This window comes from Drosophila bipectinata, chromosome 2L (genome assembly GCF_030179905.1).
Source record: "Drosophila bipectinata strain 14024-0381.07 chromosome 2L, DbipHiC1v2, whole genome shotgun sequence".
NCBI lineage: Eukaryota > Metazoa > Arthropoda > Insecta > Diptera > Drosophilidae > Drosophila > Drosophila bipectinata.
The window spans coordinates 23,457,421-23,484,733 of NC_091736.1; the positions used below are offsets into that span (position 1 = coordinate 23,457,421).

Consider the following 27,313-nt stretch of genomic DNA (forward strand, 5'->3'; position numbering starts at 1 on the left):
TGTGTCTTTATATGTAGATGTATGACAAAATTAGATGATATGACCAACATGGACCAAGCTAGGTCCACAAAAAAATTTTTTTTCACAAAAGTTATTATTGATTTGACAGTTAGATCGTAATGTCGTAATGTTTTGCGAATAATAGCTCTCGTGTCAAATTTGAACTCTCTAACTCTTAAATCTCCAAAGTTATACCATTTCCGATCAATCAGTTATATGGCAGCTATAGGAGATAGTCGGCCGATCCGGGCCGTTCCGACTTATATACTGCGTGCAAAAGAAAGAAGGGTGTTTGCAAAGTTTCAAGACGGTAGCTTTTAAACTGAGAGTCTAGTTCGCGTAGAAACAGACAGACGGACATGCTCATATCAACTCAGGAGGTGATCCTGATCAAGAATATATATACTTTATAGGGTCGGAGATGTCTCCTTTACTGCGTTGCACACTTTTGGACAACATTATTATTGATTTGACATTTTAGATCAGTTTTTAAGTGCATGTTGGATGAGGGATGGTGGTTGTTCTCAGTGGTATATCGTTGTTTTACAAGTGTCAAATATTCTAACTGTTTCACATATGGTGACTCAGTGGGAATAGCCTATAAAAAGTCGTTATATTTTGTACAATGTACAATGTAAATATCGTACATTATGTACAAAAATCGCTTTATATTATCGATAAATTGCTTATATTTATATTTTTGGTTTTCTCCAGTTTCCAAAAAGTTCCCCCATAACAAGTAACGTATTGGTAATATTAATATTATTTAAACACTTACATATTTTAGAAAGAAAAAAAGAAAGAAATATTTAAGTAGCCAAAACTATATGGTAGAATTCAATTTACCAATTTTGTTTTAATAAAAGGCAATTTGTTTATGAATAGTATGATAAGCCTTTTCCTTTTAAGCCGTCCTTGATAAACCAATCTTCGTAAACCATGGCCTCTGATACCTCATCTGCTCTATGTTTACTGCCTAAAATAGAGAAAAAAAGTTTATAAATTTATATTCCATTTTTTTGTTTTGTTTATGAATGGCCTTTCAAAGTACTTGCTATGAATTATGGTACTATACCTTATTTTATTTTTTATCTTCCCCAATTTTCTTTTGTTATTGTAAAAATTTGCCAACCTTTATTCAATATAATATTTTTCACATTTCTATTCATTTATTCCTAAGTAAGATTTTAACTAAATGGATTTGTATGACGATATTGATACAAAGCCTCGATCTAGCCACATAGATGGCTGGTCATCAGGAATTAAAATGTTGCAGACACAGCTTGCCGTAAAAAAAGCTCAACCTATCAAAAAACCTGTAAGTTAGTATAGTATAATCATTTTTTTTAACTATCCGTAAATTCTATAACTTTTTACAGCTAATGACGCCTGCTGTAAGTCTTAGGGCTAAACGACCAGTTGAAGCAGAATTAGTGCATTTTATGACAAATGCGTGTGTTAAACCCGTTATTACGGGCACAGCTTTGGCTTTACCATTGATAAATAATGCATCTAAGGACGATTGGGACTTTGTTGATGAATACGATCCGCAGTGGCCTAATGAGTATGAAAAGCTTAAAGAAAAGTCAAAAAGTATCGAAAAATCGCGGAGCAGTGCTACAGGAAATAGAGAAGATCGTGACAGAGACAGGGAACGAAAGCGAAACCGCAACGGCCGACGGGATGCACAGAAAGACGAAAGTTCGCCAACATCCATGAAATTAAACGCATTTGGTCTGAGACAATCCGATGAAGAAAGGTACAGTCCCCCTTTGCCAGGTTCTGTAGCTAAACTTGGAGGTGGTGCAGCCATTGCGCCGCCACCGTCGCTACAAGAAATATCTATTGAAAACGGAGATGGATCATCTAGCGTTACCATACCATATTCAGCTAGTTCTGTTGCTGCAAAGATTATGGCTAAATACGGCTTTAAAGATGGTCAAGGGCTAGGAAAATCCGAGCAGGGTATGTCTATAGCACTTCAAGTAGAAAAGACTTCAAAACGAGGTGGCAGAATCATACACGAAAAAGATGTATTCCTGCCTCCATCAATAATGTCACCTCCTGCTACTGTTACTCCGCCCGGTTGGGTTAGTCCCAACCTCCAAATACCATTGACGGGTGCGACCAGCAATGATACAGAGCCAAGTATTACTGAAATCATGAAGTCACCAAGCAAAGTCGTCCTTCTTCGAAACATGGTAGGTCCAGGTGACGTAGACGAAGAATTAGAACCGGAGGTAAAAGACGAGTGCCACACAAAGTACGGGGAAGTAAATAGCGTTATAATACACGAGGCATTCGGCACAGAGCCAGAGGACGCAGTCAAAATTTTTGTGGAATTTAAACGAATTGAGAGCGCTATCAAAGGTAAAATATAAATTCAAACAATTATTTTCAAACATCAAACAAAAAATTATTGTTTATAATTTTCTTTATCTTTGTAGCTGTTGTAGATTTAAATGGACGATTTTTTGGGGGCCGTCAAGTCCGAGCATTGTTTTTTAATTATGATAAATTTAAAAGTTTTCAATTAAATTAAATAAAATTTAATATTCATTTTACCAGTTTTTTAAGCTCAAAAAGATAATTGTACAACTTGATTAAAGGCAAAAATAGGAAAGTCTACTTCTGGCATAACTTACTTTATTGTGATAAATAAAAGAAGAAAAGTTAACCTCGGGCGGAGTCGAAGATGATTTACATTTCAGTTTAGTGAAAGTTTGTATTATTGTTTACCGAGATGTTTTTACTAGGGACCGTAAATAATGATTATTGTTCTGACTTTAGTTTTAAAAACCATAAAATAATGATTATTCTCTGAGCGAAAGAATAAAAATCTGATCGAAAAACAAATTACAAAATAATCTTTTTTATTAAAATAAAAATCATGAAAAATTATTTATTTTTTTTCTGCTTAAAAATATCACTTACAAAAATCTAAGAAAGCTTGATTAAAAAGTTTACTGATTATTTACTTACTGATTATTTTTTTTTGCTCAAAAATATCTGTCACAAAAATTGAGCTGCCATAAAAGACAAAAAGTTTACTGATTATTTCCTTATTATTTTATTATTCTCGGATCGAAAAAAAATCACAAAATGATCATTATTCTCTGATCGAAAAAAAAAATAATCATTAATCTAAGCGAAAAATAAAAATCATGAATAATTATTATTTAAGAAAAATAAAAATAAATAATAAAAGGTTATTGCTTAATATTAAATAGAGAAATAAATGAACAATGCTGCCCCTTCCTCCTCTTCCGCTTTGCCCTAAGCTATTCTATGCTAGATAAGAGATTACTAACAAATTCAAAATTTAATTTAAAATTTAGTTCAAAAATAATTAAAACGGCATATCCGTTAACCGGCTTTAACTGACTCTTCCGTCCGCGCCGACGTGCGTTGCGACGACCCTTCCAGTGAACCGCTGTTGTGTCAGCTTGTGATCCTCCGCGATCAGGACCAGCTCGTCCGGATGTCCTCTTGTTGGCGCTGCCTCTTCAACCGCGCCTGTTTGCTCCAGACGTACTCCCGGGAACATCGCTGCCAGAACGTTTGCTTGATTGACGAAACAAGCCGCTATCGCTGCAAGCACTCTAGACCCAGTTGGTTCGGGGTCCGCGGTGCTGGTGGGGTTATGAGCGGCCTGTCTGCAGGTACCCGACACTAAGCGCCTCGGGATTCGCGCCAGGGGTCGTGATTCCAGGACGGCCTAGACTCCAACATGTGCAGAGCCCATGGCGGTATGAATGCAAATACGTCGACCTCGTCCTCTATTTTCCGAGTGACCACTCGCTCTGATGAAGTTAAAATCAGTTACAAGGTGAAAAACTACTTTTGAATTGAAAATGAACTACCTTGGACGCATTCTTGCACGAATTTTATCTAAGGGTAAATCTCCCATTATTTGAGTCATCAGACGAGGCTTACATTTGAAACAGAGTATGCATGACGGTACTATCTGACTGCATACTTTGTGCGCATTTACGATCATATAAGTTAACCGTGCAAAGGCACGGTCCGATTATTTAAGAACTCGCGCTGGCCAAACTGCTGAAACAGCGTCTGGCCGGATGTCCATGCATAACCGGCGATCACTGCATATTTGCGTGGCCGCTATGAAATACATCTTTGTTAGCTTTAAGTATCAGTTAGTACTTGCGCTTCATTCAATAAAGAAAGCATTTGTCTCATACTCCGGCACAGCCGTTAAATAGTAAATTCATTTTATTGAATTGGTCACCACGCCTCAAGGGCCGTGATAACGGAGCAAGTGCTCCCACCATAATTCCTGTTATAGAAGGAATATCCCTCGGCAACCGCCAGGGACCCAATCATACAGGGAGAAGCAACCCCCTCGGCAACTGCCAGGGACGACCACACCCGACTACGAAACCACTGACTGCAGCGAAGGATAACCGAATATAATCTACCACCCCATAATTTAATTATCTTATACGTTGTCGTAAAAGACTAACAAGTGCGTGGATCCACATAAAAATTCGACTCGTGCAAGTATCGGACGTAGCTCTGAATAAATTGAGAGCGCTTTGACAACAATACTGGAAACATGGCATCGTACGATATATGAGCATTAGGTCACCTCCGACCCATAACAACGAAAAGATAAGTCATTCCTAAGAGGATTCATGTACAAACGGATTTAGCTTTTGTAGACTTGGGCAAACAATTTAAAAATTTTGGATCTTTTCTATTTCTTCTTGATCCTCGTGCTCTTGGACTATCCCGACTATATTCGATTGGCGAAGGAGCAACATCAGAACATACTACTGATCTTTTAAATTTCCAAAATATAGATATAAACGAACTTAATTCTCTAAATAGTCGGGAGATCCAAAGTTATTTGAAAAATTAATTACTCATTTGCAACACCTTTGCTCTTCGTTTTGACGAAAATATTGATTAACCAACTATAATAAATTCAACACAATTATTAAGATGGCGGCGGTCTGCATTAAAGGCAGGCTCCGCACCACACCAATAGACGTCCTAGATTTTATACTCGACCTATTACCTGTAGAGATTGTATTTTGTTCCACACAAATCTCGGGATCAGCCGGTTCCCTTCATATCTTCATATCATATCACAGACAGTTCAAAGATGAATGGCCAGGTGGGAGGCGGTTTCCACTGCGAGCGGCTGAGTCTAAATGAGTCCTTCAGACTCCCCGACCAAAGTAGTGTGTTCCAAGAAGAATTTATATATATCGGGGAAGCACTTAGATCCCCAGCACTTACTGGCAATCAAGAAACCATTTTTATCTTCTCAGATAGTCAAGCGGCACTCAGAGCCCTAGACGAATGACTGTCGCACATCTCTTAACGAGATATCGGAGCACCATGAAATCCACCTCATATGGGTGCCCAGACATGGGACCTCTTATGGGACGACGAGGAAAATTGAGCCGCTATTATATTTTCTTCATGGAACTGTAATCCAGATCGATGGTTTTGGTGTAAACCAATGAAGAGTGACTTCTGAATCCGACCAAAATACTTTGATTAGAGGCTTTATCTTGCGGCAGCGATCTACGAGAAGGTGAGCGGCACACAACCCAAGACGGAGGAGCGTCTTTGTCTTGAGCGGCGCTACCTTAGACTTTGCAAGCAACAAAAACACTTGAATACATTCTGCAGATTCGCAATGAATATAGACGCAGGCTCTATAGGCTCTCATCGATGCGTCAGAAAAGGCATGAATTTGAACAGGTGACTTCGGAATTACCTGAATCTCGGAATTGAGATTTCCTCTTTTTGCGACAAGGCAATTTGTATTTTGTTCCACGCTGTTTCCAAGTGCAGTGGAATTGACTCTTCCCAATCTAGCTTATTTAGCCAAAGTTCCTGCAATAGGATCTTTCCTTTTATAGGTATGGGCCTTAATTAGCCCATCAAAATGGTCAACAGTTTCGATGTCCCCGAAAGAATGTTCCGGGCGCCTAGTCGCCCTTTGACCCATGACCTTAACATCAATTTCAAATATAAATATATCGTCTTTAGGAACCCAAGCGGTTGCTAATGCTTTAATCAGTTTTGAGTCCGAAAGTGTTTGGCTTAACCGTGCTATCGGATGCAGTAAATTCAGACGAGTTTGAAAACCACTTGCTCAACTTAAACCCATCGTTTTGAAGAACCAGAGTTACTTCAGACTTTATTGTCTGTAGCTCCTCATATATCTTTTTTATGTCGGCTATTAGAGCAAATCTGTTTGGTCGAAGCCGAGGAAGAGTTGAATACAACTCCTCCTGGTTTGTCGGATCAATCATCAATAGATCGTTTAGGCACTTCTGTGTTGATGTCTTACAAGACGCACCAAAAACGACTCGAAACTGATGGGGTATGACATAGTGTGGAGTAGCAAGAACATCATTGCTTGTAGGGGACATACAGATTCGTATTCTTCTATAAATTCCAAACAAATTTTCTTTAAATTCGAATCTCAAGATAATCTTCTCTAGAGCGATACAAAACTACGTTTGGCTACCTTGAACAAGTTTTCCAAAACGCTTGGATCGGATTCTAAATGGAATGAAAAATCTGGCACTACAACAGTATTCTTCTGATAAAGTTCCTGATATAACTCTTGTTCAGGTTACAAAAGCTTTTTAGAAGTTCCAACGACCAGAATTTTTTCAAATTTCTATCTAACGACTCGAATAGTTTTTCTTGGCAATTCAGGCTAAAGACACGCTAATGGCGAATTGAGGAATTAGCCTTTTATTTTCTCGATACTATCAATACAAGGAGAGTTTTTTGGAGAATAGAATGGTTCGGACCTTGTTTTATTTGGGCAACGGACAAAAGTTCGAAAAATTACTCAGCTCCTATTAACATGTCTATCCGCTGAGGTTTATAAAAATATGGGTCTGCTAAAGGCAAGTTCTTTGGTAGGTCCCAATCTTTCACGTTCATTGACTGGTCAGGGTGATAGCCCGAAATTGTTCTTAAAATCCAAAAGTCGAATGGAAACTCACTACCTGTCTGCACTCTAGCTCCGTCTTTACTAAAGGAACTGACCCAGCTGCAAACGTTCCTCTAATCGGCGAACGCTTTTTACTCTGTAATTTAATCTTTTTCTTAAGTCATCAAGAGTCATGGATTTTAATTTCTGTTTTTTATCATCCATTTTCTAATTTGATTTATTTTTTAATAAACAGACAAGAACGATACCAATTTTATAATATTATATGTTTTGTCATTGAGGGTTTCAATGCCAGTAATATAAAACGCATCATTTAATTAATTTAAAACGTTATAAATGTTTATTCCTGCATGCAGATGAAGCCGGATAAGCAGACGATAGACCAGCTTATGGTGCATGCAGGGATTCATGTAAATACACAAAGAGGGCGGCCTGACAAGTCACCTCGAGCTCTGATTATCGCTCTCGAAAATGGAGAGGGCGGCCCGACCTAGAAATAGCCGAGCTAAAACTCTCTATAGAACACCCGTTGAGTCGAGCGGCCGAGAAAGAGTCGGCTTGCGATCAAATAAGCTTTTGTACAAACTTAAGCCTAATAAATAAACATTACACTAAACATTATTTAAACATAAACATTAAACGCCGTGCTGCTGCCAGACCCGACATTATATTTATACTAGCTGACCCGGCAAACGTTGTTTTGCCTCCAGATGACTTTATAATTTTTGTACAAAATTAACTCACAATTTTTGTTATCATACTTCTACGAAACGGCTATACCGATTCTCATGAAATTTTTTGAGCGATTGTTCACAAAGCTCTCGACATTGTAGAATGACGTTGTCCAGGCCACGTCAAATCTAACCCTTCCAGAATATTAGCGGATATTGAAGAGCGTCATATGAACGATGCGTGTCGGCAATGAACTGAAGATTATTATTTCTTCTACGAATCACAATTTCTCGTGCGATGTACAATCGCCAACCATGATTTTTGCAACATCATCAACAACGGGTGCATTGAATCTACGAATATGCTCTCCAGCTGGTGTTTTATCAGGATTAATGACGATAGCGTGATTGTCGCTTTGTAATTGGTGCATATGTGATTTGTATGTTTTCAACAATTAATTGTGCTCGTTCAAAAGAGCATCTAGCTCGCAGACGATACGTCTGGCATAAAAAGAATCAAGGTTATTAGAATCACAACGTGCATTCACGCGATTGGCAAGTGCGCTTCCGGAATCCTTGCCGCCCATAAAGTAGATTTGTAAAAATGTATGTGGTTCGTTTGGCATTGTCAGCAGTGAGCTCATTTTATGATAAATTTGGTCTCTGATTTTGAATGTAGAATTGTAATATAATTACAATTTACAATGTTACAATGTAAATTACAATGTAATGTAATTTAATGCATTAGTATTTCGAACTATTTCTGCTGCTCCAAACGATGTCATTTGAAAGCATGAATTAATGGTGAATTGAATGGTTCAGGTGGTGCTTCAATTTCTGGTAGTTGCACTTTTCCTGACGCGTAACACATCCCAGCTGGCTCATTTTTAAATTTTTAGAGAATGACAATGCGGACATTCCTTGTCCATAGCACCAATTACCACTTTTAAGCGAGGATAATACTCAATATCAGGGTCATCCTGGAATGCTAGACGCAGGAATGAATCAGAAATAAATGCTCGATGTACCTGTTGTCGTTGTTGGTCATTTGACCTGCGTCTATTGACTGTGAATCGGCGTGATTGTCGTTCTAATCTTCTGACTTCATTGCGTTCAGTTCGTGTATCTTCTGGCTCTTCTTGATGCAACTGCGCTTTTCTTACGCGTACATCAGTAGGATTTGTTTCTTTCGGATTTTCTATTTCGCATGTTTCGAGAGCTACTTGTATCACGGCTCAATAACCCCCTTTCGTTTTCTTTCCATTTCTCACTGTACAAAACACTCATAAATAGAATAATTGTATGTATTTATAGATGAAGGATTTTTGCCCCAGTTTCTAATTGAGTTAAAATGCTATGGTAGTGTGAGTTTGACAGTGCGATGAGGTAGTAACTCACTTTATATGCGATTTTAGGAAGACGACCAGTATTGAGTACAATACGCTCACAAATTTTATGAGAATCGGTATAGCCGTTTCGGAGGAGTAACCAAAACTGTGACACATATACAATATTTATTATTTTTATTTTTAAATAAACATTTTTTATCTTTTTTTATTAATTAGTTATAAAATAAAAATGTTTCACAATTTAAAATATTTTGTATGTTAATTATTTTTAATTATTTAAAAAATTAAACTAGAATAACTATGGCGAGAAACGAAAAAAGATATTTAATTTAATATCTGTTGAAAAACGAAAAAATAATTAATTAATTCAGTTTCCCTTCAAACCTCTTTGAGATAAGACGTGTCTCCTCTGAGCTCCAGTGAGCTACAAACCTCAGAAAAAAAAGCAAATAAGTGTATTAAACTGAATTTGGAAAAACAAAAACAAACACATAATACACGTGTTCAAGTGCTGGGAGCCAGCCAATAAAAACCAACAAAAATGGATAAACCACCTGACATAGGTAATACATCCATATACCATAAACATCTAGGCGAACCAAAATATATAGTGATAAACAGAACTGACAATAAGTCTTTCGAACATGTTCCACCCTTCATAAATAAAAAAAACCATAGATTTTGCATGCGGAGGAGAAGTGGAGTCATGCAAAAAACTCGAGCGGGGTGCTTGCTGGTTAAAATTAAGAACACCTTACAGGCAAATAAGTTACTTAGACAGCAATCATTACAGATATGGAAGTAAAAGCTACCGAACACAAAGCTCTAAACTTCTCTAAGGGCGTCATATACTGCAATGAATTACGATGACCATGAATTATATAATGGAACATTAACGGCTATCTAAACAACTACTGCGAAATTCAAAAAATGAATAAAAAACATGCACCACTTATAATGTCTTTACAAGAAACACATTTAAAATTCATTAATAACATTCCCATACCCATAAATTGCACACTTATTTAAAAAAACACCTCTTCTTCCCACGGTGGCGTAGGTCTCCTAACCCACATGTCACTACAAGCTCGAGAGATAATCCTTAGCGACGATTTCGATGCACAGAATTGAACTCCAATCTTAAATTCCACATTATCTCAGCATACATAGCTCCTAACAAATCATTCTCACTGCAAAACCTTCAGGCCATAATAGACACCTCACATATACCCACTTTGATCACTGGCGACTTTAACGGTTGGCACAAAAACTGGGGCTCGAATCAAATCAACGCAAGAGGAAAAACATTAGAGAAATTCATAACTCAATCAAACTTCATACTATTAAACGACATGTAACCTACTCACTTTAGCACACACAACACACTAACAAACGTCGACCTAACCTTCAGCAGCCCAATTCTCCAAATCGACAGCTCTTGGCACACCGAAGATAATCTTTTTGGCAGCGATCACTTCCCCATAATAATCAACCTTTTCACCTCCTACACAACGAGCTTCCAAGTCACTCCACGCAAACCATCATTTTTAACCGACAAAGCAAACTGGCCAAAATTCTGCAAGCTCACTGAAGTATACTCCGCACAGAGAAAACCAAGCACAATCATAAACAAGGAAGCCTATATAATTCACACAATCATCCTTTCCAGAGCTTATAAGGCAATAAAAATGGTTATAAGGCAATACCCCAGACACACCCTACAAGAAAGTCCCAAAATGTACCATGGTGGAATAGGAAACTTAGCCAATTGAGAGACGAACAAATGAAGAAATGGAACGAATTAAACAGAAACATATCTACAGAAAACATTCTAAAGTACAAAAAAGCTAACGCCTTATTTAGATTAACATTAAAACAAGAAAAAAACGAAGTATAACCATTTTTACTACACAAATCTCACCCGAAACACCGCCAAAAACAATCTGGAGTAACATCCGACGATTTTGGGGACTCAACCCGCAAAAACACATACATTGCATATTTAACCCAACCACAAATCAAAACACCACCCACAAATTAGAAATCGCAGATTTATTTTGTAAAATTTTTCAAAAATTTCATCCGTCACAAACTTCAACACATCATTTATAAACCACACTAAAAGGAAATACATCCGGACTGGACAGAATTACCTACGCAATGATCAAAAATCTAGATAATATAACAAAAGATAGAATTATAAGCCTACAAAACTCAATCCTCAACAGCTATATCCCACAAACCTACAAAAATAGCGTAATAGTATCAATTTTAAAACCAAACTCAGACAAAACCAACCTAAACTCATACGGTTCAATCTCACTAAGCTCATGCCTTTCAAAAATTCTGGACAAAATTATTGCCAAACGACTGTGGTGGTTTGCATTAATCGACAAACTCATCCAAAACAGCCAAACTGGTTTCCGAAAAGGTAAGTCAGCTGTGGACAGTCTACTGCTCGTAGACCATCTATTAGCAATAGCTATCTTAAGAAGAAACAACACTTCCATCACATCCCTAGATTTCGCGAAAGCCTTCGACATAATTAGAATCCACTCCATACTCAACCAGCTTGCCATTTTGAAAACAGGACCAAAAATAACCAACTACATAAAAAATTATATGACAAATAGATTTAGATAACTAACAATTCAATAACAACAATTCAATCAACAATTCAACAATTTTGATTTGCAGATGGGGGTTACACATTGGTATATTTTGACCATGATACAATTATATTATATTATTATAATTGTATCTTTATTTTGACATCAAAACATTTTAGCAAAAACTTGTTTAATCTGGCTTTACAAGCACACTACCGTTTTGGGGCTGGAGTGTGCGTGTCGTCAAAAAAAGTTTGACACAAATACCAACTACATGGAAACCATAGTAGTCCAAGTTACGAATCGGATGCTTCTATCTTATAGTCTCCGAGAAACCTATCTTCTCTAAAAATCTGAATATTTGGCGGAAATTGGTTTTTCTATATTAACAACTAAAAACAACTATAGAAATAGTCTGGCATCAAAACATTTTTAAAATACCTTCCTGTACCTGCGCTTTTAATGTCTCTGAGATCCACGTGTTCATACAGACTATAACTATATCGACAAGGCTGTCGGCCGCGACTGTGGACGAAATTCCACGGGTGATAAACAAGTAGGCCTTAGCTTGCGCGTGAAAACACGCGCATAGAGCCAAAGAATTAAACATTTTCTGTGTGAGTTTCTAAATCAATGATTGGTATCGAAAGATATTTTCGCGGTCTTTCAGAATTTGGAAATGGCTTGTGCATCAATAAGAGCATCAGCTAGCATTCCTGTATTCATGATAAAGCTTAGAGGCCCAGACGACCGAGGGGCGCTCGAGAAACGATTTGTTAGTACATATTAAGCTGTTTGAAATTTGTTAAGCCAAGAGGAGTTAGTAAGGAAATTTAAAATTCTATATTTTAAATTAGAGGGACAGGAAAGAGATGTATTAGAGTAGAGTCCATTGTAGTTCGAACATAATACTCTAAAAGGGTCATGCAGTGCATATGTCGAACTACAATGGCTTAGGAACCGAGGACTAAAGTTTCGAGTCCTTCTATTAGGAATGTTAAATTTTAACGTGTTAGTAAATGCTGGCTATCTACATCCCCGTTAATAAGGTTATGCAGTAAAACTACACCGAGCATTGTCCTACGATTTGTTAAGCTAGGTAAGTTTATAAGTAAAAGTCTGCTACTGTAGGATGGAAGCTGAAGATGCGGTCCTTATGTACTCCATATTGGGGACTCCAGACACATGATTTGAAATAAATAAAGTTTTGGTTAAGTATGGGTCATTATATTCTTTTGACCACTTTTTAATAAAACCAAGGACTCCTGTAGCCTTATTAACCATTAAAGATATATGGTCGGAAAATTTAAGTTTAATGTCTAATAGGATGCCGAGATCATTAACCTGAGTTAATTTCTCTAAGGCAATCCCATTAGTAGAATACGTAGCTTGCAGAGGGCAAGAACGATAAAAAGACATATGCTTGCATTTGGATCCATTAAGTATAAGATCATTAGCTAAACACCATTTTTGAAAGTTATCAAGGTCAGACTGAAAACTGCATTTTTCAGTCAGGGCAGAGATGGATTTGCACTGAAGACAAAGCTTTACATCATCTGCATACATAAGAACTGGAGAGTTCGTTAAAGCAGGGGGCAAGTCGTTTATAAAAAGCGTAAATAATAACGGGCCAAGATGACTTCCTTGAGGGACGCCAGATGTAGCACGGACCAGACGGGACTGTATGTTTTTAAATAAGACTCTTTGTGTCCTTCCATCTAAGTAGCTGGAGGTCCAAGTTAAGTTTACTCAACAAGAGTGAGTGATTAACTGAATCAAATGCTTTGCTGAAGTCTGTGTAAATTACATCGGTTTGATATCCCTTACAAAAGCCATCTATGACAAAGGATGTAAACTCCAATAAATTTGTGGTGGTGGAGCGACTCTTAATAAAGCCATGCTGACAGGGAGTGATAATCAAAGAGCGAAGGTGTTGCAAATGAGGGGTAATTAATTTTTCAAATAACTTTTGAAAAAAACTGCCTACAACTTAGAGATGCTTCTGTAGTTGGCAGCCTCGGACTTTTTCCCTTTTTTATGTAGGGGAATTATGAATGATTCCTTCCACTTAAGGGGAAAAATCGAGGTTTCCAAATATAAGTTGAAAAGTCTTAGAAGAGGTTTGCACAGAGCCCTGGCGCAGTATTTTAGCACACAGCCTGGTACTCCGTCGGGGCCTGGCGAATAAATGGGTTTTACCCTTAAAAGACCAGATAATAAGTTGTTCTCAGAAAAAAAAGGACAGAAAATAAGATTTGCTGCTTGAATGTTATATGCGTAACGCTGATCTGTCAAATTAGGCAGAGAATAAGTTGTTTGAAAAAATTCTGCGAATAGATCGGCAATGGCCTGATCAGAGGTCGCAGAGGATTTTTCAAACGTAAGCAGGGGTGAAAAAGATACGTGTTTACGCTTAGTGTTTACAAAATTATAAAACTGCTTTGGATCTTGAGTAAATTGTATCCGGCAGCGGTCATTATAATTCCTATAACATTCCGCGTTATGCACGGTAAAATTCGACCGAGCTAGTAGGTATCTTGAAAAATCAACACTACTACAGGTGTTTTTGTATTTTAGTAAGAGCCTATTTTTAATATTTAATATTTAGGTTAGTGAGGCACCTAATAATACCTAATAGTGGTCAGTGGTTCCGATTTTAGGAAGTCTCACTCCCACTGGTTTTATAACTTTTTTCTTGAAAGGGGTTGAAAGGGGAAAAGCTCTGGAAAGAGCGGTACCATCAGGATCAGATACAAAGCATAAGTCTAAACGCCGGCCTAGCGAATTTTTAACATGGTTAATTTGACCTAGGGACATGTCAAACATGCCCGCGGTGTAGTCATGGTGAGTGATAGGTGACAAAGATGGTGAGTTGACGTTGACGTTGGACCACTTTAACTCTGGGATATAAAAGTCGCCTATCGCTACGAGTTGGTCACGATCCGTCATAAGATTAAAGACGTATCGAATAGCGGACAAGTGCAATATGTGGGTGGTTCAGACATAGGCGGTATATATGAACATTACATCTTTATGTAATGTATAAAGATTTCACGGACATAGTGATTTTAACGCAAATAAATTGTATGCCACCAAACTCTTGCGATTTTACCTCTTCAGAAGCAAGAGTGGAGTCTACTGAAATGAGGACTCCACTTCCCCTTCGCTGAGGTCGATCCCGTCCAAAAGTGGTGTACTTACTTGGAAAAACTTCGGAGCGCAAGATCTCTGGCTTTAACCAAGTTTCTGTTAAGGCTATAATATGGGATCCAAAGGAAGAATTATCAGAATATAGTTTAGGGAGTTTGATACGGAGCCCCCTAGTCTTCTGATAGGTAAGTGTTAGAGACGATAATAGTTTTTTGGGTTAGTGGACAAGGAAGAGGTCGAAGGTTGGTCAGTGGTTCCGATTTTAGGAAGTCTCACTCCCACTGGTTTTATAACTTTTTTCTTTACGGAACTAGGCTGATGTTCTTGGACGAAAATATTCTCTGGCCAAAAACTGGAAGAACAAATCGTCTTGAACATCAGCGCGGGCACACGAATCTTGGAAGAAGACGTCGGCTTTTGTTTTGGCTTTGATATAAGCCGAGATATCAATCTCTAAAGAATCAGGGGCAAGCCAAAAATATATAATATAAATATAAACAAAACAAACAAAACAACAAATATATGTTTCGATGGAGGAATCACCTGTAAGGGTTTTGGTGTCGCAGGTACGAGAACTGCAGCATCAGTCGGTGCCGGTGGTCCGGACTTTGGAATACCCTTTTGGGTGACTCTGATGGGGGTTTCATCTACTAGGACCTGTGGTATCAATTGAAGCGATACCACAGAGGACATTTGCTTGACAGTTGCTCATTTTCCTTGAGAAACTCGGACGGCGAATAAATCTCAGTTCTAGCCCTTGGGGTGGCCAAAGATATGAGCGGCTGCGTTATTGACGGCTGTTAGTAACGGCTAACGGCTGACTCCGTTAGTAGCTGAAGGCTGCTAAACTGAGTGTCAAGCTGAGTGTCAAGTTGGTCATTGACTTTACGAAAACCAGTGATCAACTCTTTAAATCCATTCTTGGTCTGTCTCATGAACGACTTCATTTCGCCTTGGAAATTGTCTTGTTACGAGACTTCATAGCGCAGACAAGTTTAAATTCCATATTTTTTAATAAATAAAACAAAATAAATATATAAAAAGTTAAAAAACACTAGGAAGGAAGCCAAAGCGGGAGCTTTAGAGAGTGCAAAAGAAAAATGCAGAAATAGAGATAAGACGGAGAAGAAGCAGAGCTGAGCTATGCTTGGAATTGAAATCATACAAATTATTAATTCGACTCCAAAAATACCACAGCACTCGCGAAGCGATACGGTTTAAGCTTAGGATTCTTAAGATTCACAATATATTCAATTCAAGTAAATAAACACCGGTTTACCAATATTTATCAGAAACGCAGTGCGCACAAAAAAAACACGACTGTTCGCTTAAGAGAAAGAGAGGGAAGTGATATTGCTTTTATTAAACTATTTTTGTCAAAACATTTGCAAGTCTATTAGTTTGTTAAACATTTTTGTAAAAGCAAGGACATTTTAGTTTAAAAGATGTGGGCTAGGGGGGACATCGGAGTGTCCAGACAATATATTTTTCCTCAAACCCATTCCACCAAACCCGTCGATCAACAGGTTAAAAAAAAATTTTTGAAAAATTCAATATTTCCTAATAAATCTAATAAAAAAATAAATAAGATGATTGATATCGAGTAATAAAGCAAAGTATATGAAAAAAATATATGTGTCTTCCACATGTCTACATGTATATTAGACATTTACACCTTGGCTTTACTCACAGCATACGATGAAATGAATTTATTAAATTTTAAAGTTAAAAGTAGACCCTCGACAAAATTTTTTTTTTTTTTTTTTTTTTTTTTTAACGTTGCTTTTATTTCTTGAATCTTCTCTTTGCGAGACTAACAAGACGTGTATCAAATCTTATATTTTTAATATATTTTTAACTTAACTAACAGTCATATTGACTGATACGGAGTTAGACGGCCCTAAAAATCGATTGCTGGGTTGGGAAGTCGTTGCGTCTAAGGCGGGATACGCTAGAAACCCGAGTCAATCCCTGAGCGAGAAAATTTGGGTGCGAAGACAGTTTTTCTTTGTATGACTCTTTTTGCTTCTGGATTTCGTCTTTCACTGCGAGGATGCCCAGATCCCGGTGGATGTTTTCGTTGCGAACATACCAAGGTGCCCCTGTGATAGTTCTCAAGATTTTTGATTGTGCGCGCTGTATGATGTCTATGTTGCTGCTGCTCGCGTTCCCCCACAGCTGGGAGCCATACGTCCAGATTGGCTTTAGGACTGAATTGTACAGTAGTAACTTGTAGTCCAGGCACAGTGGTGATCGTGAGTTTATGATCCAGTGGAGGCTGCTGGCTTTCAGTTTTAGGTGCATCTTTTTGCATTCGATGTGCTTGCGCCAGGTAAGTCGTCTATCAAGGTGAACGCCAAGGTACGTTACGTCGTTAGCTTGAGGGATATGCATACCGTTTAGTAAAAGCGGAGGGCATGTTTGTCTATTAAGAGTAAACGTTATATGTTTACACTTTTGTTCGTTTATTTTAATGCGCCAGTCGGACAGTCACCTTTCCACTATTGTGAGATGATTAGCCAGTTGGGTTGTTGCCTGCGTTGGGCATCTGGAGCGACTAAGGATAGCGGTATCGTCGGCGAACGTTGAGGTTGTTAGTTGTGCGCTCGTAGGAATATCCGCAGTATACAAAACATATAGACACGGGCCGAGTGCGCTTCCTTGTGGAACTCCAGCTTCGATGGTGTAGTCACCCGAAGTAGCTGCGTTGCATTTCACTGAGAATACCCTATTGTAGAGGTATGATTCCAGTAGCTTGTGGGTGTATGTTGGCAAATACGTTTTAATTTTGTGCATGAGTCCGATGAGCCAAACTCGGTCGAAAGCTTGAGATACGTCGAGGAAAATAGCGCTGCAGTATTCTCGCTGTTCGAAGGCTGAGCGTATTTCGGATGTTAATCTGTTCACTTGTTCGATGGTTCCATGGTTTCTTCGAAAGCCAAATTGGTGTGCCGGGATAATATTGCAAGCTTCCAGATGTGGTATTATGCGAGTTAACAAGCATTTTTCAAACAATTTAGACAAACAAGATAGAAGGCTTATTGGTCTGTATGATGACGGAATTGTGTGGTCTTTTCCAGGCTTTGGTATCATTATAATGATGGATTTCTTCCACTTTTTTGGGAAATAGCCAAGATTAATGATTCCATTAAATAGTTTGCAGACGACCTCTATAGCGCATTTTGGAAGTTCGATCAGCATCTTTGGGGTCAATAGGTCACCACCGGGAGCCTTTTTTGGTTTTAGCCCTCTTATGACTTTTTCGATTTCGTTCGGCCGGAATGAAGGTGCGGCTGGCTGAGGGGAGGACTCTGGCTGAATTTCTGGCAAGAGGAATGAATTTGAGGCTGGGTTTGGCTGGAAGACACTTTGGAGATGTGTGGCGAATGTTTCAGCTCGGTTTTCGTCGCTGCGAGCCCAGCATCCCGAAGAGTTTCTTATCGGGGTGGTCGTTTCAATTGGGGCGCTAAGATTTGGGTGGACCCTCCACAGCGGGTACTTTGTGCTTGTTGGCGAGAGATTCTGGATGTACCTCAGCTGTGCATTTTCTTTCTTTTGGTGAAGAGCCGGGTCGAGAGATCGGGTTGCTTCCTTAAGGCGTTGTTTTGAAGCTGGTGATCTGCTGTTTTGCCAATCACGACGCGTGCGCCTCTTTTCTCGAACGAGCTGTTCGATTTGCTGATTAGATTTGAAGTGTTTGTTTCGGGCTACATCTTTCCTATGAGGAGTGGAAATTTTAGCTGCCGCAAGGAGTACTTCTTCCAGGGCGCTCGTAGTGTAGTCGATGTCCGATTCCATGTTAAACTCCGGGGCGAGTTCTATGTGGGCACTCACGTACTTTTTGTATTTTAGCCAGTTCGTTTTTGGCGTCGTCAGGCTGAAGGGTGTTCGGTTATTTCTGGGCTTTGAAGAAGCGTTAGAAGCACAGGCGAGTGGTCTGATGATAAGTCCGAGACTGCTTTGGCACTTATTAGATTGCGAGGTATGTTTTTTGTCACTGCAAAATCAATAAGGTCTGGGAGCTTTCGTGAGTCTGTTGGCCAGTATGTGGGACTTCCAGGGGAAACGTAGTCCAGTTTATTTTTCACATTTATAATTGCATTTTACAATTGTCTTCCTTTGGGAGTCACTAGACGTGATCCTCAGTGCGTATGTTTGGCGTTGTAGTCTCCTGCGGCTATAAATCGATCCCCAAGTGAATTGTAGAAGTCCATAAATTGTCCTTCCGAGATTGAGAAACGAGGAGGGCAGTAAACGGCAGCGATTGAAAGGATTCCGTTGCTTGACTGAATTTGTATCGATGTGGCCTGCAAGAAGTTTGTTGCAAACCTTTTGTGAAAATGGTGTTTAATGCGTTCTCTGATTAGAACTCCAGTTCCGCCGTGGGCTTCCCCATCTGGATGATCTGTGCAGTAGATTGTGTAGCCTCTTATATGAAAGTTGTATTTGCTTGTAAGATGCGTTTCCACCAGTAGCATAACGTCAATATGGTTTTCGGTTAAGAATTGTGATAATTCTAGTTTATGCCGTGAGACACCATTGGCGTTCCACATTGATATTCGTAGCGCCTGCATAGATTATTTAGACTGTTGTGCTACGAGCAGCTGTATCACCATGTTCTGGTTTTGAACAAGCGTTTGCATAGTCGTTTTCATGAATGACATAAGCTCCATCATACTTTGTTGGAGGGTAAGCATCATAGTTTCCGTTTTGCTGTGTGGCTGTTCTGGGGCCTGTTGAGCGCTTTGAGAGTTAGGCTGAATTGGAATTTCCCTTCCAGATCGTAGAGCATCGGCGTAGGAGAAGCCGTTGGTGGTGTTTAGTGGACCGAATGAGGATCTCGCAGCTTTGGCGAAGAAGACGTCTGGCGCAGTTTTTGACGCAATGTACGCATTCTGTGGATTTTGGTTGCGCGTTGCGGTCGCTTGACGCATGCGACTTTTTAACTCCTTATACACCATACATCCTCTATAGTTTGCTGTATGGCTGCCTCCGCAGTTTCCACATTTCTTCACGGTTCTTTCCTTGTTTGTAGTGCAGCAAGCGGACTTGTGGGCGTCCCCGCAGACTACACAGACAGCCCGAAGTGTGCAGTAAGACCTTGTGTGTCCATACTCTTGACAGTTAGTGCATTGCACTGGACCGTTGCGTTTATGTGGCTCTTCAACAGTGATTTTCCGATGCAAAAGATATTGCAGGTTGTAGATTGGGTGGACTTCGTTCTTCTTCAGCGACCTGCTTTCTGGCTCGAGCTCGACCTTGAAGAGGGGTTGTGGCTTTTTATCTTAGTTTAGAATGTTAATAACATTCTTGGCGGCGAAGCGCTTTTCTTTAAGGGCGGTTTTTATTTCCTCGGCGGTAACATCAGGTTCTATTCCCTTTACTACCACTTGTAGGCCCATACTGCTTTTCAGCTGGTACGTGTAATAGTTTTTCTGTACAGTGTCCAGATATTTGGACACGATTCGGAAGTGCTCTTCAGACTTGGTTTGCACCTTTGTTTCATGGATGTTCCCTTTGATAAGCGGAACAACATGAAAGTTGTCACCGTTCCCGATCAACGACGCAATTTTGTTGACCAGGGCACTCGAGCTTTTTTCCCTAATATAGATTGGAGGGGGCTTGGGTTTTTTTGCAGTGTCTTGGGCTGGTTGGTTTTCCTCAACCTCCGCCAGTAGGGCAAATCTGTTAGTAGTGGATCTGTCTGGTTTTTTATCGATATTCAGGACACGGTTAATTTTTGTTTTGTTACCTGCCGGATTACTCTGCGGGCTAAGCTTGCGCTTAATTTGGATGTAGCGATCCATTCCAGTCTGTGTGGCCGTTACCGCTTTGGCACTTTCCGAGGTTGTTGTTTTTGTACTCGCTGTAGTCGTTGACGTCGCGGTACTTTGAGTTGCAGAGGTTTTCGCTGATGTTGCAGAAGTTGTAGCACTGCTAGTTGTTGGTGCGAAATTTGTTTCCGATATTGGAGGGGGGGTTTTACACTGCGAACTCCATGACGCGGGAGTCGGAGTGAGCAAAGCGGGTGAGCAAGACCGTGCCCTTTGGGTTTCAACGGTCAGTAAAGCCGGGTTGCTTATAATCGCCGATTTTTCCACTTCGGTATCGCGGGTTGAAAAGTAAGAGTAGAAGCCGTTTCTTTGGTTTAGTGAACTTCTACGCTCGTTCTTTTGATCGTTGCTCAATGAGCTCATTGCGTGGCTCTTACTTTTTTTTTTTTTTTTGAACAATGCACTAGTTTTGGTTTAGCGCATCACAACTGTTATAAAAAGCTTGTCTGTCGCTTTTAGTAAATTGTAGTTCAGCGTCTTTTCGCTTATATTGGGTTACCCCAGTTTTTTTTTTTGATTAGCTGTATTTTTCAGTTTTCCCGGAGCTCGGACAAAGCACGTCCGCTCAGTTCGGTAGTTCGTATGATTATCATGACCTCGACAAAAATAACAAAATAAAAGTTTTGTGGTAAGTGGTGAAAGATGAGTACCTGGTATAATATAGTTGGGTAGGGGGTAATCTAATTTTGTTCCAAAATATGCAACGCAGTGAATGAGACTTGAGCCACTTGAGCCGCTAGGACCCTGGATTACCGCATATGCAAGGGATCCCGCAAGGGCAACCATCCCCCCTTCCTGTTTGGAAGCGTACATCACCCAACGCACCGCAATGGCCTTAGCTGCAGTCCAATTCTCTTTCGATGTGCTGGAGACTTTATAGTTTGAGGTTCAACCACTAAATGCAAACACTTGCACGTTTGCAGAAAACACATCTGCACCCTATCCACTGGTGACATACAAATAAAAAACGTATCATCACTTAAAATACACGGCGTACATTTCAATAATAAATACAGGTGGAAAACGCACACAGAACATCTCTCACACAACCTTAAACAATCAATTAACATAATAAAATGCCTCTCAAGCCCAAAATTCAACTGCAACACATTCAATTATTATATTAAAATGTAAATTTAATTGTATTTGATACAATATAACAAAAAGACTATGTGCTAAATGCTAAGGTAACATGGAGAGAACTGAAATCAGATTACCGAAGAAATGTTCCTGCAGTTCTCACACATAAATGCACTTGACGTGCCCTCGTAGATGGCTCCGATCTTCACGTCACGGTAGTACTTCTCCTGGGGGAAGTCGCGTGTGAAGCCAACGCCGCCCATCCAGTCCACGCACTTGATGGCCGCCCTCTGGGCAACCTCAGAGGCGTAGTACTTGGCCATGGCGGCCTCCTTCAGGAAGGGCACACCCTGCTCCTGCAGACGGGCGGCATTGTAGGTCATAAGGCGGGCGGCTTCGATTTCGGTGGCCACGGTGCTGCATCGACTGGAAGTTGTAGATGGCTTCGCCGAACTGCTTGCGCTCCAGCAGGTAGGGAATGGTGGCATCAAAGGTGCCCTGGGCCAGGCCCACCATCTGGGCAGCAATACCGATACGGCCCTCGTTCAGGAAACCGGCGGCGTACTTGTAGCCATGGCCGAAGGTTCCCAGGATGTTCTCCTCGGGGACGCGGACATTGTCGAAGGTGATCATGCAGGTGCCGGAAGCGCGGATACCCAGCTTGTCCTCAGGCTTGTTCACAATCAGTCCAGGAGTATCGCGGTCGACAATGAAGGTAGTAATGCCACGGTAGCCATCTTCAGGCTTGGCGTTGGCAAAGACCAGGAAAACTCCAGCCACATCCGAGTTGGAGATCCACATCTTGGTGCCATTGATCACATAGTCCTTGCCGTCCTTCTTGGCCACAGTCTTCAGGGAGAAGGCATCGGATCCTGCTCCGGGCTCGGTCAGAGCAAAGCTGCCGGCATACTCCTAGGCCAATTTTGGGAGGTACTTGGCCTTCTGGGCGTTATTGCCGAACTTGATCATCAGGGAGTTCACCAGTGTGTTGTGAATGTCCACAAAGGCAGCCACGGCGGGATCGATCTTGGACAACTCCTCCACAACGATGATGTTGGTCATGAAGTTGCAGCCACTGCCGCCAAGCTCGGTATCGATCTCAATACCCATTAGACCATTTTCGAAGACGGCCTTAACCACAGAGGGATCGAACTTGTGCTCAAAGTCCATTTTCTTGACCAGAGGCTGGATCTGATCCTGAGCCGATTTGGCAACAGTTTCCTTCATCATCTTCTCGTCGTCGGTGAGGAAGGTGAGTGGTGGGGGAAGACCTGTGGTCGAGGACATCGCAGCATTTTGCTGACGTGCAGCGGCATTTACCAGCATGCGCACAGGCAGTTTCTTCAGGCTGTTCATCATCTTGAATGTGTTGGAGGTATTAATTCAATCAAGTGGCCAAACTGGACTCTATACGATCTGTGGAGCAGTTCCCCAAGGTACAACGGCAAAAGTTGACTGCTCAAACACGATTCACACTTCTAAACGTCACAAAAGCAACTATCACCGCAAAAGCAGACTACGGTCTCCCAATCTACTGATATTGCCCACAAACAAACCTTCAGAAGGTAAAAGCAACAATAAACACCGCTTTCAGAACTGCTCTTGGCGCACTTCGAACTACACCTATTAACAACATCTTTACGAAGCACGCGCAGACACTCTAGAAGACAGACGTGACCTCCTAACAACAAAAATAATCAAATCCTTGATTAATGCCGAAAACTTCCCATTAATAAAAATCCTTAAATCATACCGACCCCCAAAGCGATCACAATACAATTCAACAATAGACCGCATTATTGAAAACTCCGAGGCACACAAACTCCCACTCAAGCTGACCAGTCAACACTCACAAACCACACCACCTTGAATCACTGATATTTTAAAAATTGACACAATATTAAGCACGTACAACAAAAAAACACAAAACCACAAACTTTTTGGACACTATTCACAGAAATCAAGACCAAAGATCACAAATTCACCTACATTTACACAGATGGATCTAACGCAAACTCAATTGCCAGTCTCGCAATCACGAACAAAACAGAAGTCATAAAAATAGGCCTTCTGCCACACTACTCCTTAGTATTCTCCGTCGAGCTTCTAGCAATAATAGAGAGAATCGAACTGCTAAAAAATAAAAGGTAAATTTTGCATATGCTCCGGCACCCTCTCTGCAATCGATGCAATAAAAAACCCGAACAACAGCGAACACAACACCTCACACGCACGGAATCTGCTCCAAAAATTCAAAACTAAATTCAAACTACTTTGGATACCCGGCCACGTAGGTATTCCAGGTAACGAACTAGCGGACACCCCATCCAAAATCGCAACCACGCAACCACTTCTAACGATTGAAAATCTAAACACAAAAGACATACAAAAATATATAATAAACACTCACCAAGAAAAAACACTATCATACATTACGAAGACATCAAAGTAGTACCAATCAATTAACCAACTAATTAACCAATTAACCAACCAACCAACAGCTACCACATCACCAAAAAAAACCACCCAGCCATCTCACGCCTTGATCATTTAAAAATAACAAGACTCAGACTTGGACACACCAAATTAACCCACACACACTACATTGATCCAAACCACAACAACACTTGTACTTTCTGCAACGATACTGTAACAATAACACACTTACTTTCCACCTTCAACGCGCTTAACATCCAAAGACACCAAATGTTTCAAAACACCAATCCACTGGGAGCACTAACAAACCCCACACCACAAAACATTTCAATAATCATACAATTCCTAAAAAACACATTTATACCATATACCGCATATAACTCTATTCTATCTTAGTTGATTATGTAAATAAATACTTATAAGAAATCCTAAAAATACTATGTACAATTCGAGCTGAAGGCCCAAGTTGCCATTGCTCAATGGCAATTTGCCCTTTATAAATAAATAAAATAAAAATTTATTTATAAATTAGTTAATAGTTACGTTAATAGTCGAGGCACTGAGTATCAAAAAAAATAGTTGGTTTCCAATGACACCGAAAAATAAATATAACCAACCAAGCTGTAGGGTAGCGCGTCACTTGGCGTTCCTTAAAATAAAATGTACTTGCATACAGCAGCGGAAAACGGTTGAAGTGAAAAAAAGGTTTACCGCTGCCGTATGTACGGCAAATTTTTTATGCACGTATGTAGATATGTATTATATATGTACATATGTATCCGTATATAGATAAATGTTTGGCTGGTCTAAATTAAAATATTTTGATAGGCAAAAAACGAAAACGAATGGTAAAAGGGGGATGTCAGTGACTCGTTTAGTTTAGCTCTACTAACTTTCAAATACATACGTACCTATGCGCTAAGAATTTAATTTTTTTTTGCACAAATACCTACGGTTCTGCCTGTGCTGTCTGCATGTGCTTTAGTATACATATGTATGTTTGTATTTTTTGTTTAACAAACTCCGTGACACTGTCACTTTTTTTTTTTTTGTATTTAAAAAATTTTTTAATATTTAGCACCAAAGTCTACCCGGGGGCGCAAAATGTTCAACGAGGTTATTTTATCTCACAAAACGAAAATAAATAAAAAACAAGAAAGGAAAGGTAACTTCGGGCGGAGCCGAAGTTGATATACCCTTGCAGTTAAAACCGGATATATATCGCAAACATCGGATATAGTTGGCCGATCCTTATGATGGCCGAAACCATAATAAAACCAATTCATTAAAATAAAAAATCTTAAAAAAAAGTCCCAAGCTTCTATCTTTAAAAATACGAAAGTTGATATTTCTACCAAATATATGGCAGCCGTTCCGACTTATATACTACGTGCAAAGGAAAGAAGGGTGTGTGCAAAGTTTCAAGACGATAGCTTTAAATCTGAGAGACTAGTTCGCGTAGAAACGGACAGACAGACAGACGGACAGACAGATGGACATGCTCATATCAACTCAGGAGGTGATCCTGATCAGGAATATTGTATATGGGCATTTCCTGGGGTCGCGAACGTACGTTCGTACCCAATTAGTGCCAAAAAATTAAAGAAAAAAACATTTTCTGATACTTTTTTTTTGTTTCCGATAGCATTTGGTTAGTTAGTTTGGTTTTCTTAGTGTAAATTATGGTTCTAATGGATTTTTAATTTTCATAATATTGGCAAAACACATGAGGTCGCAAACGTACGCGGAATGGAAGTCGGTTTTGGCTTGCTCTAGCAAAATCAATAAATCTGCGAATCGAAATGGAATATTTTAATGCAATAACTTTACTTTAAAAAAAAGGCATGTAGCTTTCTATCGAGTCTATTCCCAATTAAATATCTCCATTAGTTTTTTTTAAATTGAATTAAGTACGAGTCGCAAACGTACGATTTTTCCACATATAACATTTTTTTTTTTTTTTTATAAATAAATTTATATTTTCTTAAAAAATCATGTTTCACGAAATTTTTTTTTTAAATAATATTATTTTTTATACGTAAGTCATACATACGGTCGCAAACGTACGCCACTTTAAAATTCAATATAAAAAAATTTTCTTAAAAAAGTCGGGATTTTTTTTAATTTCAATAGTTTACACTAAAATGACTTAACACATGAAATTTCATCCACCTGCTTTCACTTGATGGGAACCAATTACAATACAATTATGTTTTGGGTCGCGAACGTACGATTAGAACATAGATAAGAATCAAAGTACAAATCAAGAGGTAATTGAACATTTTTTCGCTCTCTTTGAATTTTTCTCGTCTTATTAGATTGTATTAAGAGATTTAGTACAAAAAGAGCAATCACATAAATCACATAAACATAAAAATGTCTTTAAAAATGCCTTTAGTAAAAAAAAAGTGAAAATTACATTTTTTGACTTTTCGGGATTTTATTTTTTTTTTTTAAAGCTGAGATATGCTATGAATTCAATAGATTATGAAAATTTGGATATTTATTTATGAAAATACAAAAAAAGAATCGAGGAATATGGACATTTATTTTTTCGGTCCTGGTTGACCATCCGCCGGAATAGCCGATATACTATTACAATATTTAAAGTATCTAGTATACCAGATATACATATAAGATATATACTTTGGTATAATGTAAAATATCTCTTTTAATATAATATACTTTAAGTATCAAGTAAATCGAGGGCCCACTGAATCAGATTCTGATTGACTTTATATACCATTTTATACGGCCCATTCTAGACACCTGTTAAAGCCCCGTAAACTTAACAAGAACCTAAATTTGTGAGGTTTTCATTCATTTTTTAAAGGTCTTATTAGGATCTATGTACTACCAGTGTCAGTCTATTAACAGATATTTCTTTCCCAACTATCATCCTTTGAAGATGAAATGAATCATTATTATTTTCTTTTTGTAATTTTTTGATAGGGATTATACCATAACAATAATGGTATGGTAATGGTCTCCAATATTTACCAAGAATATATAGTTTTTTTAGTTTCGCAGTGACTTTGTCCACTGTGACCCGCGGGTGCTGGACTGACCCTATTGACTCATCGTTGATGGCTCGCCTGGCGGCTTCTGTGTCTTCTATTGCATAGATTTCAGTGGTCCGACGTTTGCTTTTGGGGTGCGTTGCGTCATCAGGTCCCTGGCCCCTCCATGGACCGCCCCTGTCCTTGCCCCTGCTGGACGCACATCACCCTCCGGC

General features: G+C 39.3%; 1 protein-coding gene and 1 pseudogene across 4 annotated transcripts; one reads left to right on the plus strand and one right to left on the minus strand.

Annotated features, from left to right (window-relative positions):
- The first annotated feature begins 635 nt into the window (after positions 1–635).
- Spf45 (splicing factor 45) lies at positions 636–4,201 on the plus strand. Of its 4 annotated transcripts, none has more exons than XM_017242917.3 (4): positions 636–750; positions 1,181–1,318; positions 1,380–2,370; positions 2,448–4,201. In XM_017242917.3, the coding sequence occupies exons 2-4, from the start codon at positions 1,196–1,198 to the stop codon at positions 2,540–2,542; spliced, it is 1,209 nt and encodes a 402-aa protein (XP_017098406.2). In that variant the 5' UTR covers positions 636–750; positions 1,181–1,195; the 3' UTR covers positions 2,543–4,201. The 4 variants fall into 4 exon arrangements, with proteins under 4 accessions (XP_017098406.2, XP_017098414.2, XP_017098423.2 ...); XM_017242925.3 differs by having other exon boundaries at positions 683–750; positions 1,185–1,318; XM_017242934.3 differs by having other exon boundaries at positions 720–739; positions 1,185–1,318.
- A 17,569-nt stretch (positions 4,202–21,770) lies between these two features.
- On the minus strand, positions 21,771–23,105 carry LOC108120225 (short/branched chain specific acyl-CoA dehydrogenase, mitochondrial pseudogene; annotated as a pseudogene).
- Positions 23,106–27,313: the final 4,208 nt, after the last annotated feature.